Consider the following 18,166-nt stretch of genomic DNA (forward strand, 5'->3'; position numbering starts at 1 on the left):
CAACTTATTTTTCCTTTCTTCTGTTTGTCCAAATGAATCAAACCATCCATGCTAACGGCTGCACATTTCTACTGCAGGATGAGCATCTCCATAAAGGAAAGCAGATAGTACAGTAACTACGGCATTTTAAAGGCGAGATTTGCAGAATATCTGATAGAACTACTGACAAGGTAACCTTCAGTAAGATTTTAACCAAATGGTTTCTTATTTGCATCTGATCTTGTCTGTTTAGGTTTAGGAAGAAAAAGAGAAATAGTTTTGAAAAATAATTGCCTTTTACTAAACGTTTGTAATAAAAGTGAATTTTTCATGTATGATGTTGTCTTGTTGTTCATTCTAACTAAAGCTAATATCTCTAGTAACCATTAATATTCATTTATATAGCTGTATCACCAGTAAATAACAGCTTGCCTGTATTTGCCCAGGTATTTTCAGAGGGGTGCAGTGGCTCAGTCTGCTTCTGTGTCCACCTGCACAGTGTTTTGAGCTTCTCAGTATAGAAGTGGTTGATGGTAAATGAATAATGAATCAGTGCACAAGTCCATGAGGTAACATTAGTCACCATTGACATGCATTGGTGCTTCTAAATGGAATGTATTCTGCACAAATTCTGTAAAGCACTTTGTGTGCATGTTGTTTTATCAACGTGATGTGATGAAGGTTACATTTTCTTTTTAATTGTATTCATGGGTATAAAGCTAATTAAAAAGACTTTGTAACATAAGCAAGCCTTTATTTCTTTGCATTTGTAAATATTAAGAGCTCCATCTTACTGTGGTGCTTCTTTCTGCCCTTTGAAGGCATAGGAGGATGTTCTCTAACATCATAGAGTGAGATGGAAAATTGGTTTAGGGAATTTTCTGTACCAGGCTGTGGTACAACAGTGTTATGTCCATTATTGTCAATGAAGGCCTTGCAGAAAAAAAGTCTTGTGCAGCAGGTGGTGCTTCCTGTCACTGTTTGGTGCCAGATGATGTAATACTGCACTGCTTTGGGGGAAAGGCAAAATTACATCCACAATAGTTCAATGTAAGGTCATTACGTTGTACCTGGGGACTTGCCCCATTAAGTTTAGAACAAGTTTCCTTCACAAAATGTTTGTTGTTTTGTTTTGTTTTTTCTTCTCTGTTTAATGTATTCACTATGGAAAGGGGCTGCTATTGATATGGTGTGATCTCATCCTTTGTTTTTTTTCTTTGTTAAGAGTATTTGAAGAATACTTATTCATTCCTCCTGGTTTGCTTCTCCCTGCTCAGAAAGATAAATGTGGGCACTGCTTTAAAGAAGTGTTTCCCTGAGCTAAGTGTCCTTGAGATGTTGTCCCACAGGTGCCAACAACAGCATTTATTCTTTCTGTCATTGATGAGAGATCATTGAAGCGAAGTCTCAGCTGCTCTGGACATGCTGCTTCTGAGACTGATGCTGGCTAACGGAAGCGCCTTTGTAGCTAACTGTTCTACATCAGTGTTTCACACCTGACCTGGTTCCATTAATGCTTACTGTCTTTTGTATCTATGCTTTATGTTATTCAGCTGCCACTTTTAGTGGTTTCAAAGAAATTATAATTGAAAACACCATAACAATGCCAAGTAATTAAACCTCAGGAAGAAGTCACTGAAAGGATATTTCTCTCTTCCTTTATTCTCCCACTCCTCCCTGGATCATGGAGGCCTTTACTGCAGATGATGGATATATGGATGTCTCGACATGGACAGACCGTCCATGCTGTATGGATGCAGATGCTTTTAGCAGGAGTCCTCTGCTGTAATGACATCAAGGCTCCCGAGAACTGTGAGGAAGCAGCATAAAGCAGTGTGTCACCTTGCTACCAAGAGATGTGGCACAGATCTGGAAACTGCTGGTGAGCATCAGGGTAGCACTATACCAAACCAGTGCCCGTGGTGAAGGAAGCCTGATGAGGGGCAGCTCATCATCAAATGGGCAAAGCCATGATGCAGTGGCAAATGGCTTTTGGTGCAGCATTGCTCTGTTGGCAGGACTTGACATATTGACAGCATGGCCTGACACAGGAATAAGAAATTTTTATGTGTTAGGGGCAAACAGTCAGAGTTCTCACTTGCTGCGCAACCACATGCTAATTGTCTGGATATATATTTCACTTTTACAAGTTAATTAAGGCATATGGTCTTTTTTTAAGAACTAGACGCTGCCCTATGCAGAAATTTCTTATAGAGAGGAAGATTTTATATTCCAGAATCTCTCCCTGCCTCACTCCCAGAGAGAAATACAGCTCTCCTAATCGTGTTTTTCCGCAATATTTGTACCTGACTGGTATAATTGGTATAATCCTTCTTTTTCTGTACACAGGTGTGTGCATGAGCACACAGACACACACCCTCAACTTTCTGTTCATTCCTCCATTCCCATCATGGGAAAGCATCTGTGGCCCTCAGATATTCACAGCACAATGCCTTTAAGATTTTTCTGCCACTTCACACCTTCCTGGACTTGCAAAGCCAGCGTGGTTACTGTTAAGGAAAAACACACGGCGACTACATCAAAGAGGGAGACCAAAAGCTTTTGGTTTGATTTATCTGACACTAAGCCTTTAGTGTGATGCATCAATTGATATTTCATTTTTATTACAGCACAATTGGGTATACAGACTAAACAGCGAGAGGTGTCCTTTTGATCTCTCCCAGCACATGAAAACAGGTGTCACAGTCCAGGGATTATGTAGGTCAGAGATTATTTGAAGAAGGATTAAGTAGAGCTACCAATTTTCTTAGCAACCATATCCAAAAGCATGAGAATCTATTTAAAATGCAGGCCTTCTTTCAGATAGGTCACTTATTTGTCATATACCAATTCCCTGCTGAAACTACAGAAGAAGGTTAGAATTTTTAAAGTTTTATTTATGATTTAAAAAAAAAGTGAAACAGACCAAACTATGTATTTACAGATACAATTAACAAAATAACTTCTGAGTCCCCTAAAATCCTGGTGAGTTTGTTGTTGTTGTTGATCTTTGCAGAGTAACGTTGTTGAGACCATCCAGAAAATAGTGGAATAATTCACCAATGTCAGCCATTTATATGCATATACAAGTAATTATAATCAAAGTCTGATTTACCTCTGCAAATTGAGTAGAGGTCTCTAACGCAGTGAGTACTGGTGCTGTATTTCACTAAATGCAGCTGCTCTTCTGAAACACTGCTCTTATTCATTGCAAGAACCTCTCCTCCTATCAGACATGGAAACACAACCAGAGTGAGTTGGTAGCCCACTGTGGGTCTGTGCTAGAAAAGGCTGAGGGACCATACACTCCTATTTTATTTTCAGTTACTGAGGAAGGCATATCCACTGCAGAGTTTCAGCTTTCACGCATGTTCATTTGCTTTTGGGGTTATTTATAGCCCACAATTAAAAGTGTCTGAGATCAGTGGCAATAATGTGCTAGATTCCATCAACACATTTCTCCTACTTAGTGTAGCTGTGTTCTGTTGACACGGATCCATGAGTAGCCCCCGAGTATGTTATTATTGGGATAAATAATCAAGAACTTCTGTGATCGTAGGACCAGCAATACAGCAGACCCACATCCCAATCATTAATGCAGATTTATTCCACAAGTGGGTATAAGTTTGAAGCCTTTTAAATGTGGTTAACACTGATTTATTCAGCCCATCAACCGACACAATTTTTATACATCTCACGGCACTTATCTTCAGTTACTGCCTCCACAAAAAGCACAATAGTTAGGTCCTATCTTGCAGCTGAAGTAGGAGGAAGTCTTATTAGCAAAGCGTTTGACTAATAATTTATTTTGTAGACAGATGCTGAACTGAAGTGTTTAGTTCAGCTCTTTGCTCTACTAGAAGGAACAATGATTAAGTTGTATTTAAGAAGAGATTACTCTTGTGCTTCTGAGCTGCCTTCCAGCTTCTGCAGTGATGTATAGAAACTGAGCTGCTCAGGACTGAATGTGCACAGCGCTGCAGCCCCAGCAGCTCTGGGGTTTGCGGTTGTGTGGCTTTGCTTTCCCAACGCTTGCTCTGCCTCAAATACTGAGGGGCCACTACTCTGCATTCAGAACTGTCTGTTGCTGCCAGGAGAGAGGGAAAGAAAACCTCCTGACACCCCAGCTTTCTTCATTCAGGAACCATTAACTCTGACAAAGTACACAGCTGCTCTCTTCTGTATTCCTGCCGTGTCTAGACTTACCTCTCTTTGTGCCTATATGGAAATCACAAGAAAGCCAAACACAGCAAAGTCCACCTGCTGCCCCCACCTCGCAGCATGACTCCTGTCTCCTGGATTGTTTCAGCACTGGGACAAGAAGATTCCATCTCAATTTGAGATACTGTGAGAAGCTGGCCATGCCAGTAGCACCGGACAGAGGGAGTCGCATTGGGAAATTGGTTGGGAACAGCCCACTCTTCCCATAGGGACTTGAAAGCATCAACAACCTCTTGTGGACCTCAGCTTTCTGAAGGGTATACTCCCACGATGATACTTCACTGGGAAAAGGCACATCCAGAGAGGGATGAAAATGTTCACAAGAGATGATGTTTGGGGTGTTCAGTGAGAAGCTAAATCCTACTGGTACCTTGAAACAAATAACAGTTTGAGGTGCTGATGTTTCTTCTAATGTTTCTCAGAAGGGTTGGATGCATTCCCCTGCCTGTCCAGCCAAATGCATACATTCACCAAACTGAGGACTTTCAGGTTTAGGGTTGTGCGTACTGGGGCAGGTGAATGTCTCGTGTGCAGTAGAAGCTCAGTGAGAGGCTGTGAGATGGTTCTTCTGCTGCTGCACTACAGGAGAAGTGAATGCCAGAGTGCCAGCAGCATGCAGGAGACACTTTCTAGACTGCTTGGAGGTTGCTTCTTCCAACTGAAGGCCCATATCTTTGTGTTTGAACACTGAAGGAATCAGCGAACCTTGATGGGACAAACAACTGCTTTGAGTGCCCATGCATTGTGGCTGACTAAATTATTCTCAGCTCAGCATAGGTTGGTGGTGGGTGTTTGTGTGGGTTTTTTTTAGGAAGAAGGCAGAATCTGTAAAAGATGCTTCAGGACTGGATGGGAATATTGCTCAACTCTGCCAGAATAGTGGGAAGCCTGAAAATATGCTACAGAAGACCCAGTTAATTTCTGGTGTAACTTATGAGGAAGTCAGGTGTATAAATTGGGAGAAAAGAAGAAAAAGAAGAACCTGATGAGAAAAAAATAGCTTGGGCTCAACACCTCACTAAGGGATATGAGTAGTGACTCTGGGTTGAATATTGTTTGAAAATACCATGAAAGGTAGATTAAAGTCAGGAGTGTTGTGAAAGGAAATGGATAACTGGGAAAGCAAGAACAGCTACTCCAGGGGCTTTCTGCTGCTCATGTGTGTGCAGCTGGGGCCCACCAGGAGAGGGGCTGTTTGGAAGAGATGAAAGGTCATGTCAAATTGATTTAGTACCTACAAGTGCCATTGGTGTGCTGCTTAGTCCCTAATCGGTGAGGTAGAGAATGAGAAGCTTGTGCTATTTGCTCAACTAAAAAATGTGTTTCATCTTCGCTACCCCCCCAGTTAAGAACGTCTTTAAAAATGGAAATTTAGCCTGATGTATACATTTAAAAGAAACATACCTTCACATACAGAGGTATGCTTCTCTTTTGTTATATATATATATATATATATATATATATATATTTTTTTTTCTCTGTATATACTCACAATACCCTGAAATCTAGATTTATTGTTAACCCCTGTATTAATGCACTTTTTTGGTGAATTTAATTTCCATAATGTGGCACAAAGCAGAGTTCTTGAATGAGCAGTACACTATGGGGACAAGAAATGCTGCAGGATGAACACCAGATACTCTGGTTTCCTGCAATCCCATGAAGTATTGTACCAAAAGGAAGAAATACTGGAGAATAAATTTGGAAAATTAAATGCAAAGTTCATTGTTCTGAGGTTTGCACTGTGAAGGAGATTGTGCTGCATTATGTGAAGAAAACATTGCTTTATAAGTGAGTACCATAGTCTGCAGAGAGAGAGAATTTGCAACTGATGAAAGTATGTGAATCATAAACCAGGCAATAATACAAACTCTGAATGTATATAAAAGCTTAATCACAACCTATATATAGATTTTACATCTCAAGAAAATATTGTAGCATCTCTTCTCAAAGATGTTTCTGAATCTCCATGATAGCCTAGATTTGTACTAGAAATCAAGATTCTATACTTGCTCATTCCTAAAGTAAGTTTCACTGAATCACAGAATCATAGAATTGGCCAGGGTTGGAAGGGATCTCAAGGATCACGAATCTCCAACCCCCTGCCACATGCAGGGCCACCAACCTCCCCATTTAATGCTAGACCAGGCTGCCCAGGGCCCCATCCAACCTGGCCTTGAACACCTCCAGGGACGGGGCATCCACAACCTCTCTGGGCAGCCTGTTCCAGCACCTCACCACTCTCTCTGTAAAGAATTTCCCCCTGCCATCCAACCTAAATCTTCTCTCCCTCAACTTAAAACCATTTCTCCTTGTCCTGCAGTTATCTACCCTTTCAAAGAGTTGATAATTTCCTAATTTGAAATATTACCATAATCCTCTTCATAAGCCACTTCAGAGCTTTCAGCCTGAAGAGAGAAGTTGCAGCATCTTCACTGGTTACAAAAAAGTGACCATCAAAAGGCAGAAGAACACATGCAATGTTTTTCAGTGTCCATAGAAAGCAGATCACTGACCACAATAATTTTCATGTTTCAGATACTGGAGAAAGTGGCCAATTAGTTCTCTAACTGAATTCTGACCTTTAGATGTATAGAAATGAAGATGAGCAGTGATTTTGTAAGTCTGGAGCAAGTATTGATTACTCAAAATGTAACCTCTTACAGTTGCAAAGTCTTCTGAGATACTGAAATTTTCCTTCAAACTATAAACATTTTTTCTGTTTAACGAGAGATGAGAATTCTTGGCACTTTGAGGAATATGGTCAGTGCGCATGGCGGTGATGGGCAGCTGGTTGGACGAGTGACCTTAGTGGTCTTTCCAGCTTCAGTAGTTCTATGAGCCTATGATTATGGGGCTGAGCCCTGGCATAGAGGTTGGTTACCCCATCAAAGGGCAGGAAGGATGCACCTCATTCTTCCTTACATGGGTATATTTGGTGAGTTAAGACAACATTACTTGGAATAATTACCATCTGCCTCAGTGAAAAATTCCAATAGCCTAAGCAAATATTAATGCTGCTGGACAAAGCAATCTCTTTCAGGATACAGTGGTGTGCAGTGCCAGCTCAAACAGATTAAATCTAAGCAGAAATAAAGCAGAAAATAAGGCTAGATCTCCTAGGATGATCAGAGCAACAGGGAGAACTAAAACAGTCCTGGTGGGTATCATCCCCTGAAAATAAGCCTGAAATGGCATTTGATTGCTGTCTGTGTATACACCGCGCGTGTAACCACTAGGAGGAAAAGGAATTATTTAAACTAAGGAGGAGTCCTGGCATCAGAAAAACCTCATATAAAGCAGCTGTTAGTAAAATTACGCTAAAAGTTAAACAAGTCTTGGAGAGCAGCGCGGTTCTGGAATGCAATTCCAGGGGAGTGGGAGCAAAGGCTGGCTACTTTTGACATGGAGCTAGTTAAGTTTATGAAGGGAATTCCTGTGTACTGCACAGAGTCATTGTCATGATAATAAGAACATATTAAATTTCAGTACTTTATTTATTTAGTGTCTTTGATCCAAAGCACTTATATAAAAAAGCAATAACGAAAATTCCTTTCAACCGGTACAATAAAAGTCATAATTCCTTGGGGTATTTCATTTTCTTTAGTAAAACGCAATTTGGACACATTCCATTCAATACTTGCAGAAATGACAGAGCATCAGCTCGATGAATAATAAATCTGGAACATAAGATAAGCTATAGGTTATTGAAATGATGTGTTGTAAAGTTTGGATCCAACCTTTGCAACGCTAAACTAATAACAGCTGAGGGAATTTGTGACTCTTTGGCAAGTTTACAGGTCCCTTCCAATAACTGCCCTGGAAGTCACTGGTTTTAAGCTCTGTGAATCTGCTGATTGTGGAACTGAGATAAAACCACGACTTGGGAGATTCTCTGCAGGCCCCAAAATAATGGGAGCTGGACTGGCCTTGGCACCAGTGGGAGATTCTGCCTCACCTGCAGTGTTTAGCTCAACTGGAGCATGTGAATGTGCTACACAAGCCCACTTCTTCTTTCACTCATGGTATTTCAATCCCCTGGGTAACTCAGAAGTGAAAAGTGTTTCGAGTTCAGATTCAGCGCCTAAGTCAGTCTTCAGGGCCATGTATATGGCTGTTTGGTGCTTGGAGATAGAGAGCATCATCTGACATCTGTGAATGCTGTGCTGAAATCTCTCAGAGTTTTGCTCTGATGAGGCTGGGAAGGACCTGTTTTCCTCAGGTTGTGGCCTAAATCAACTCTGAGGAAACAGCATTCAAAGGACATTTTGTGTGCGGGAAAGGTATTTCCTATTGAGTGCTCTTTGGTAGATCACTGGACTCTGATCCTGAGTGCTCAGCCTTCTGGTTTTAGGTTGAGCTGATACAGTATCACCATCAAAAGATTCAGATGGCAACCCTTGATAGTCTGAAAGAGGACATATCCTTACCATATTTGCTTCATTGTGCTACTGTGGCTGCTTTAGTTTAGGTACCACCCCTTGTTGCAGTACACAAACATGGGCTTCCAAACAAGGCAATTTTAGCTGCGGTATTTCAGTTTCAGTTGCAATGTGTTTGAATGTATTTTCTGGACCTCTCTAGTCTTCTCAAGTTAAAATGAGAAACAATCAGTTGCTACGCATGTGTATATTTACTACATATGTAGTAAATGGGGTGGAAAAGGCGATGGATTTGAAAAGAAATGCCGCTGTGCCCTCTGAGTGCCAGCAGGATATTACAGCACAGAGCAACAGAGGTGCTGGGAGAGGAAGGGGTTGGATCTGCCTGTTGGCTACAAGTGTTTGATCTCAGAACAGTTACATAAGGGAAAAGGCTGATCTCTCAATAAGTTTATGCAGATTCATGATTACTGTTGAGAACCCAGATGATTTGCTCTCTCTCTCTTTTTAAATAAAAGTACAGGCCAGCCCTTGAGAGGGTTTGCATCGGCTGCGTCACAGAACTGGTGGGAGGATCTGCCCACAGCGCATGCAGCACTAAGCTCTTTTTCTGTATGTGTTCTTTTCTTAGGCCCTTGCACTCTTTCTCAGCTGTAACTTGTGAGTTCCTTTCTGAGGGAAAATGTGACTTGCAAGGCTTTTTTTTTTTCATTAGAGTTTCCTTGGCAAAAAGTGTAATGGAATTGGCTGCCATCAACACCTGCTTTCAAGCTTTCCTGATAAAATTAGACTCTGTATCTCAGCATCACATATGGCATCTTTATAATTAGTCTTTTTGCAGTATATGAATGTCAGTTCCTAAAATGCTGCCTGCACTTTTCATGTGGGAATATTTCTCTTCATTAAACAAATTCAGATTTTCCACTGGAGCTTCTAATCGCTGAAAACCCACATCTTTGTGTGCCTAATCTCAGAACCATTTAGATGGACTGAAATACAGAGTATCTTCACTGGAACCACTCTGTGTGCACGTCCCCTCCAAAAGCAGGAACCTGAGACGCCTCCATGGCCTCCGTACCTCAAGTTGCTTGTGGCAGTGCAGCCTTGGAACACACAGCCACCAGAAATGAGGCTGGGCTTCTCTGGAGGGCTAGAAACTGACCTCGTCAAGGAAATAGAGGTAGGCCTATGCTGAGGAACTTCTAAAAAAATATTACTGGACATAACATTTCCAAACAAGAACACCCAGTTTTTAACATGTGCTTAAGAGTAACCCAGCTTCCATTGAAATATGAAGCTTGGAGGTGCTTTCAGACATGTGACGATTGAAATTACCAGTCAGAAAGATGGAGAAGAGTTGTCCCTTGTCAGTGATTCCCAGGTGATTTTTTTGAAAACAGTTGTGAAATGCACTGGAAGTCCTATGTCTGTCTTGAGATGGTCCTGAACTGCTACAAATACCGCTTTAGGTGGTGGGTGCTTTGTTCATCATTAGTTTCACAGCTGAGAATTTTTATTCCACTTGGGTATGTTCATTTCTTTGCTCAAATGAGGAAATGCACGAAGTAACAAATCATCACTATACTGCTAGCACTAATGTCAGGGGAATGGAAATATTCAGATGGAAAAGTCAGCATTCAGTGCCTATGCAACAGGATGAGAATGTGCAAACTGTCAACTCAGAATATAAATTTCTTTTGTTTCTCAAGTGCAAAGTTAGTGCAGTGTCAGCAACATTACCCTCTAGGAAAAAAAAAAGAAAAAAAAAAAGGATGACAAATAGGAAAACATTTATAAACACAGCTCTTGATAGCTCTCATGCAAACTGCTGTCAGACTTGTACACTAATGCAGTGAATCATTCAGGCTCAGCTCACTGGGAGTACTCCTGCTCATATTTGTAAGGCTAGCCATAAGGGATTTCACTTTATAGGCATAGTAGTCCCTTAAGTTGACCGATGGAACTTCTTTCATGCCATCACCAAAATCACAGCTCCTCATGGCACTCTCTAACTGCTTCTGGCGCCTATAAAAGTGGGAGAATTTATTGAAGATCAGTGTAATGGGAAGCACTACCACCAGGATGCCGGCTAGGATGCATGCAGATGCCGTCAGCTTGCCAGCAGTGCTCCCCGGCACAACGTCCCCGTAGCCCACTGTGGTCATGCTAACAGTGGCCCACCACCAGCAAGCAGGGATGGTGGCTAGCCCCTCGTTCTCTTCTTTTTCAATGGTGTAGGCCACTACTGAGAAAATGGAGATGCCAACAGAGAGGTAGAGTAAAAGGAGCCCTACCTCTCTGTAGCTGTACTTCAGGGTGGCTCCAAGGGACCTAAGACCCGTTGAGTGCCTGGCAAGCTTTAAGATGCGAAAGATCCTCATGAGCCTCAGGACTTGTGCAACCCTGCCTAAATTTGCCAAGGTCGGACTACTTTCCACCACCAAGTTGACAATTAAGGTAATATAAAATGGTAGGATAGACATTAGGTCAATCAAATTCAGGGCATGCTGGAAAAACTTTAAAAAGTCAGGAGCTACTGCAAATCTCGCCACCAGTTCAAAAGTGAACCATGCAATACCAAAGTGCTCCACGATTTCAAAGCGAGGGTCTTCCTCAGGGGTTCCGCTGCTGTCAATGATCTGGAAATCTGAGAGGCTGTTCAGGCACATGGTCACAATGGAGCCCAGCACCACCATGATGGAGAGCACACTGAAGATTCGGCTCAAGACTGAGTAGCCAGGGTTATCCAAAGCAAGCCAGAGCTGCCTTCTGATGTTTCCAAAGGGCTGTTTGTCAAATTTAGAGGCATCGTTGTAGAATGCCAAGATCTCATCAAAGGAAGATGTGGTACTTTCCTGGTCACTTTGTTCCTCCCATTTCTCTTGGTCTGGCTCCATTTTCCTCCCGTGGTAGCTGTAGCTGCAGCATGAGTCTATAAAGAACTCATTGATTCCCCAGTACTCAATCTCCTGGCTGAAAGAAAAAACGCAGAGCTCGCCCATCACATGGAGCTTGCCAGTGTTGTAAAAGTGGAGCACATAGGGGAAGAGCTCAGGGTTCCTGTCAAAATAAAACTCATTCTTGGTGTCATCATAGTCATCGCAGAGCTCCAGGATCGATTCCTTCGAGTGACAGCTCAGCAGTTTGCCCAGTCTGGTCTCTGGGAACCTCAATAATGTGTTGGACCTCATCTTTTTCTTAAAACCTCCAACGTTGATGCTGATCTCATTGTCTTCAAAATTCGCCTCAGATAAAGCATTCAGGCTCTGCCCTGTCATAGTGACCTCCTTCCAAAGGTGTGTAGGAAATAAAAGCCTAGAATGCAATTGCACAAAGCATCAGCACATCAGCAGAATGGGCAAATCCGAAGACTGTTCACCTACTGACATTCTCATTTTCTTTTTCTTTCTTTTCTTCCTTCTTTCTTTCTTCCTCCTTCCCTTCCTTCGTTGCTTCTCTTTGTCTCTCTCTTTCTCTTTTCCTTTCTCTCCTTTTCTATCATTCTTCCTTTCACTATTCCTCTCTCTTTTTTTTCTCTCTGCTCTTTCGCTCTCATTTCTCTCTCCATCTCTCTTTTTCCTTTTATTTTCTCCCCTTATCTCTCCCTCTGCCCTTTCCCTCCCTTTCTCCCTTTCCCCTCTTCTCTCTCCCCCTCCCTACCGCACACACCGCTGCTGCTCCTTTGTTCCAGCCGTACCTCTTCTCCCACCTCTCCCCGCCGGCTCCCCGCTCCCCTTCCCTCCATCCCACCCCCAGCCCTCCATCCTCCCGGCCCTCTCCCCCTTCCCCAGGACCCTTCCTCGGGCGGCGCTCCCCTACCTGCTCTCAACGCCCGGCCGGCCGCCGGCTCCGCGCCGCCATCCCCGCTGCCTGTGGCCGCGCCGCCGCCTCGCTCCGCTGCCTGCGGGCCGCGGTGCTGAAGGGACAGCGGCGGCTCAGCGGCGGCGGCGGCCGGCGGCACACGCGCTCGTCATGGCGACGACCCCCGCGGGGCCGCGCTCCCCTCCGAGCTCCGCCGCCTGCGGGGGGCGGCGCGGGGCAGCGGCGGGGGGGGTCTGGTGGAGCTGCTGCTCCCGCGCACCGGGAGGCGGCGGCTCCCCGCCCGCCTCGGGACGCCTCTCCCGCCGGGAGGGGAGATCCGCAGAGCCGGTCCGTCCGGAGACCCCACCCGCTGCCGACGGGCAGCGGGCTTCCGGGCTCCCCTACGCCGTCCCGGTGGCAGCGCACCTGCCCGGCCGCCCGGAGGGTCGCAGGGTCCGACCACGGGTGCGGGATGAGGGCTAACTGCGGGGCTGCCGACGGCAGCTCCTTCGCCCGCGCTGCGAGGCGATCTCCCTCCTCCCTCCGAGCCCGACACGAGGCCGAGGTTCCCGCGGGAGGTGCCGCGCCGGCGGCGCTCGGGGGCGGCGGCAGCGCACGGCACGGCACACCCAGGCCGGGAGCTCACCGCCCGCCTGCCAGCCCCGTCACTGCCCGCCCGACCTGCTCCCGGCCGCGGGAGGCTCCGCACCTTTCAGGGCTGCAGGGGTGATGCGGGGCGGTGGTGCTCCTCTCCTGCTTCCGCCAGCCCCCAGCCTCCGCAGCCCTGCGCATCACCCGCAGTTTGCTCCTCGGACCCTCGGGCGACCCTGCTCACGGCAGGGGGCTGGAATTAGATGACCTTTCATATCCCTTCCAGCCTGAGTCATTCCTTAACACAGCCCTGCAATAAATAAGCCCTGATGCCTGCCAGCGGCCGGGTCTTCAGGTGCTGCTCAGACATCCCAGCAAGGTGCTGTGAGCACCCCATCAGAATCACAGAATCACAGAATTGTAGGGGTTGGAAGGGACCTCCAGAGATCATCGAGTCCAACCCCCTGCCAAAGCAGGTTCCCTACACCAGGTCACACAAGTAGGCATCCAGGCAGGTCTTGAACATCTCCAGAGAAGGAGACTCCACCACCTCCCTGGGCAGCCTGTTCCAGTCACCTCACTGTAAAGAAGTTCTTGCGCACATTTGTGCAGAACTTCCTATGCTGCAGTTTCTGGCCGTTTCCCCTTGTCCTGTCTCCACTCACCACTGAAAAGAGTCCGGCCTCGCCATTCTGCCCCCAACATCTTAGACATTTATAGACCTGGATCAGGCACCTCTCAGTCTTCTGTTCTCAAGGCTCAGCTCCCACCAGTGCTGTTGTTGTGTGATTGGAGCCCCTGCACCTCCTGGGACACCTGTAGCGCTGCCCATGGGCCACAGCCCTGCAGCACCTGAGCGTGTTTCTTCCTCCAGGTGCTGCCCTTCTCTTAGAATCATAGAATCATAGAATCACCAAGGTTGAAAAAGACCTCTAAGATCATCCAGTTCAACTGTTAACCCATCAACAATATTCCCCACTAAGCCATGTCCAATACCTAAAAAAAAGCCATGTCCAATACCAAATGTACAATATCTAAATGTTTCTTGAATACTTCCAGGGACAGCGGCTCCACCACCTCCCTGAGCAGCCCATTCTAGCACCTGATCACTCTCTCGGAGAAGTATTTCCTAATATCCACCTGGGTGCAACTTGAGGCTGTTCCCTCTAGTCCTATCACTAATTACATGGGAGAAGAGACCGACCCCCACCTTGCCACAACCTCCTGTCAGGCATTTGTAGAGTGCGGTAAGGTCACCCCTGAGCCTCCTCTTCTCCAGACTGAACAATCCCCTTGAGGCTTGCTCTTGCTCAGCTTTCCTGCTGCAAGGGCATTGGAGGAAGGCTGTCCTACAGCCTCCCTTTGCCTTATGGACCCCCTGTGTTTTCCAACTCCAGAGCAGCTCCTGTGGCAGCCCGTTGCAGCCTCATTTTCTTGGGGCTGATGGACACAGTCCTGGAGATGCTCTTCCTGTTGCTTGGGGCAGGGATGGCAGGACAAAGGCTGTGGACACCCCTGCTGGGCTTTCTTCTGGAGATCCCCCCATAATCCTCAGGGCTTGGCTACGTCACAGAACATCTCTGCTTTGATTTCTCACTCAAAATGAGAACAAAACAAAATTAACTCATGTTTCTCGGTGTCATAGTGAGGAACGGTGAGCTGCAGCTGACAGTGCATCAGGCAGTGTGCTTTCACCAGCTCTGCACCATCCTGGGTACCCAAGCAGGGGCTTGGAACACTGCAAATTTGTGGAAGATGTATATTTCATTACTTTTCTTTCCTATTCTTAAATTAGATCTTTTCCCCCCCTAATGCTGCTTTGAAAGAAACGAAGTGGAGATACACTTAGAAGATTTTCCTTTCCTGTTAAACTGCTTGTCTAAGAAGAAATCATAGGCAGCCTCATATTCACTTTGGAAATTGGATTTATCCATTTCTGTTATCTTTACCCTGGAAGGGTCACTGGTCACTCTCTAACCTGGGATCTTTATGCATTTTCTCATCAAAGGACACTGGAATTTCTACAGAGATAACTCAAAGTGCAAAACATGTAGCTACGAGAATACAACTCCTCCAAGTCCAATATAACTGCTCCTGTAATTAGGGCTAATTGCTTCAGCCAGAGCATTGTCCTAATAAGGTTAAAATGCCTCTAGTGCCCAAGGTACTAATCCAAAACTCATCTGAATGTTTCTGCAAGGCATCATTCTGCTCCATGGACGCATGATCACAGACACAGCGCTTTTGCATTTTCTGATGGTGAGCACAGGGCACATTGCTGCAGACACCCCCACAGTGGTGGAATCCAGGGGAAATGAGCCGCTTTGGTGTGCCAGAGGGAATCAGACAGGGCATTTTTCTGCTGCTAGGGAATTGCCTGTTTGAGTGGGAGGTAGATGGGTGACTAATATCACTTTAGGGCAACATTACATGGGGTGTGCTGGGGTGTGCTTGTGACTCCGAGACCGTGTGAAAGATACAGAGTTAGTTCTGTTGGTTCACATGGCACCATGTTAATTAAGGAGCATGAGAAGGTGCCAGTGGTATCTAATGACCCGGACTACATGCAGCTGCCTGGCCTTGAAAGCATACCAGCTAGAGTGTGCTTCCCATGGCCATAGCCCTATGACCCAAGCTGCGAGAGGATGTGGGCACTGGCCCACATAACACTCACCCACACTGATGCAGATGCGGCACCGGTGTCTGCAGAGCCTCACCAGCTTTGGGAGAAGTGAATTTGCTTCTCCTGCTAGTGCTGCATCTGCAGCATTAATGAAATATTGAATAGGATCTAAATGAGGAGATTGGACCCAGCTCAGTGGTTTAATCAGCACTTCCACTGGTGGGTAGGCTCGCTTTGGAGTTGAGGCCACAAACCTCATTAGGCTGGAGGTGGAAAGTCTGCACGTAACGCTTACTGGAAGGTCCCCCTTTGGATGGAGCCAGCCTCAAACTCACATTCGTGCTGACCGCTTCCTTTTGCACCAGATGGGTTGGAAAATCCCAGAGTCTTAATGTGTTAGTTTAAGATCAATAGATACGATCTGTTTTTCTTTGCAAAGTCTCACAGGCAGCTGGGAGCAAAGCTTTCCTGACAACATTCTTACTACCACGACCGCTGACTGTGGCCAGCTGGTGCATGTGTTCAAAAGAACAAAAATATTTTTGCAGATAATGCTCATTTAAATACTGGAAAAGGTCTACTGCAGAATATTGCCAAGTCAAAAAGGAATGAATAAGTTGACAATGAATTTAAACAAATTCAGAAAGCCTACTTCCCTCTCTGGATGTTTATAGAAGGGATCTTAGCACTGCCAGAACTGGACAGAACCCTATTGGAGGTGCTACAGAGGGCTGGTGCCAAAGCGCCTCACCTTTACCTTCCCACCAAGCTCCCACGGCTCACAGCCGCCCATGGCCAGCTTTTGCCAACTGAGAAAGCCGAGGGGAATGGTTTTAAGTTGAGGGAGAGAAGATTTAGGTTGGATGGCAGGGGGAAATTCTTTACTATGAGAGTGGTAAGGTGCTGGAACAGGCTGCCCTGTCCCTGGAGGTGTTCAAGGCCAGGTTGGATGGGGCCCTGGGCAGCCTGGTCTAGTATTAAATGGGGAGGTTGATGGCCCTGCATGTGGCAGAGGGGTTGGAGATTCATGATCCTTGAGGTCCCTTCCAACCTGGGCCATTCTGTGATTCTGTGATTCTGAGGCCAGCCCAGATGTGGGACCTTCAAGCTCCGCTGGAAAGAAGGATGTCGTGCCTCCTTCAGCCCCAGGCAAACAGCAGTGCCATTTGCTTGTGAACCTGCTCTGTATATAAGTATTCTGCCTCACATGTCTGATTTCTTGGGAGGCAAAGGCTTTCTGTCAGTTGTGGCATTTGCAGCTTGAAACAGGGGAAGGAGTTTCACCAGACAGTGACTCCACAGAGTGGCACATCCCACTTACTGGCAGCGCACCAGTTGTGTGAGCAGTGCAGCTTTGCTGTGAGGACTGCTGTCTGTGCTGAGCTGACCTGCTCAGCCACCACTGCACCTGGTGCTCTGCTGCAAGGGACACAATGATGGTAATTACCTTTGCAAGCCCTGTGGGCAGCACTGTCTTCCTTGACTAAATCATCATATTGCAGAGTCATGGAGTGCAAGAAAGGATCATTCTGTGCTTGGCTCCCATGTAGTACAGACTGTAGAATTTCAGCCTTTTGTACCCTACTGAACACTGGTGTCTGAGATGGGTCAGATGAGCCAGCCCTACGGACTCCTCTGACTAATTTTGGAGAAGCTTGCAGTGGGTCTCCTTCATGAGCATTCCACTTGGGATGACCAACTCCAATACTGTGACTTGGTTTACATTGAGGCTGAGACCTGGATTCTTTCTAGGTAAAAACAGTGCACAAGCTGAGCTGCGAGAGCATATCTAATGCATACCAGCACAAATGGGCATTCAGTTCCCAGCCTACAGCCAGACAATATAACCTTTAAATCATCTACAGCATGCAACAGGTGATCCACCTTAACGAGCTGCTCTAAATTAGCCACACTGGTTGCTAGTGGATATACAACCAACACCTAGCTCGGGTGTAGGTGTCTGCACTGCAGGTGCTCTATGTTATAGGAGGTGCATGGCTGTGCTTTGGGGTTTTAGAGCAATGGGGAAGAAGGGTTTTCAGGAGTGCAATTTGGATTTAAGATGATGAGCTAATGCTGTCCAGCTGCTGCCTTCCCTGTGACACCTGTGCTGTCAGCAGTGGGCACAACTTCTTTGATACTGGGCTGAATGGAAGCGAGGAGAAAGAGAATCTTGTTTGGATGCAGGTTATGGCTGTTGGCTTTAAACTGACTGCAAAGCCTAGTTCTGTGCTGTCAGCCAGATAACCTGGAGTGTGTGAAGGCCATTTCACCTGCATTTGGAACCTACCCTCACATTTCATTTCTTACACTTCTCAGGCACATATATATATACAGAAGATAAAGACAGAGGAAATCCAGCAACAGCACAGGCCCCCTGTGCATGTCCCTATTTGTGGTATACTCTCAGATGATTTGCTCTCACTGAGAACATGCCTCAAGCTTACATACAGCAGCATGTTCTGCCTCCATTCTTTTTTTCTGTTCAGATTTGAAGAAGGTGGTGAAAATGTGACTTGTTCTAAGCCTGTGGGAAAAAGCACTTTAATACAGCAAGAATATTTGAGAT

The 18,166-nt window shown here is 45.7% G+C and overlaps 1 protein-coding gene across 3 annotated transcripts; it reads right to left on the bottom strand.

The window, feature by feature from the left end:
• Positions 1-9,655: 9,655 nt before the first annotated feature.
• On the bottom strand, positions 9,656-13,205 carry KCNS2 (potassium voltage-gated channel modifier subfamily S member 2). 3 transcript variants are annotated; one of them, XM_048940003.1, is made up of 2 exons: positions 13,093-13,205; positions 9,656-11,897 (listed from the first exon to the last, which is right to left on the bottom strand). In XM_048940003.1, exons 1-2 carry the CDS (start codon positions 13,173-13,175, stop codon positions 10,427-10,429), a joined length of 1,554 nt encoding a protein of 517 aa, XP_048795960.1. In that variant the 5' UTR covers positions 13,176-13,205; the 3' UTR covers positions 9,656-10,426. The 3 variants fall into 3 exon arrangements, with proteins under 3 accessions (XP_048795960.1, XP_048795961.1, XP_048795962.1); XM_048940004.1 differs by lacking the exon at positions 13,093-13,205 and adding an exon at positions 12,402-12,497; XM_048940005.1 differs by lacking the exon at positions 13,093-13,205 and adding an exon at positions 12,252-12,271.
• Between the last annotated feature and the right edge of the window lie 4,961 nt (positions 13,206-18,166).

Source organism: Lagopus muta, chromosome 3 (assembly GCF_023343835.1).
Source record: "Lagopus muta isolate bLagMut1 chromosome 3, bLagMut1 primary, whole genome shotgun sequence".
NCBI lineage: Eukaryota > Metazoa > Chordata > Aves > Galliformes > Phasianidae > Lagopus > Lagopus muta.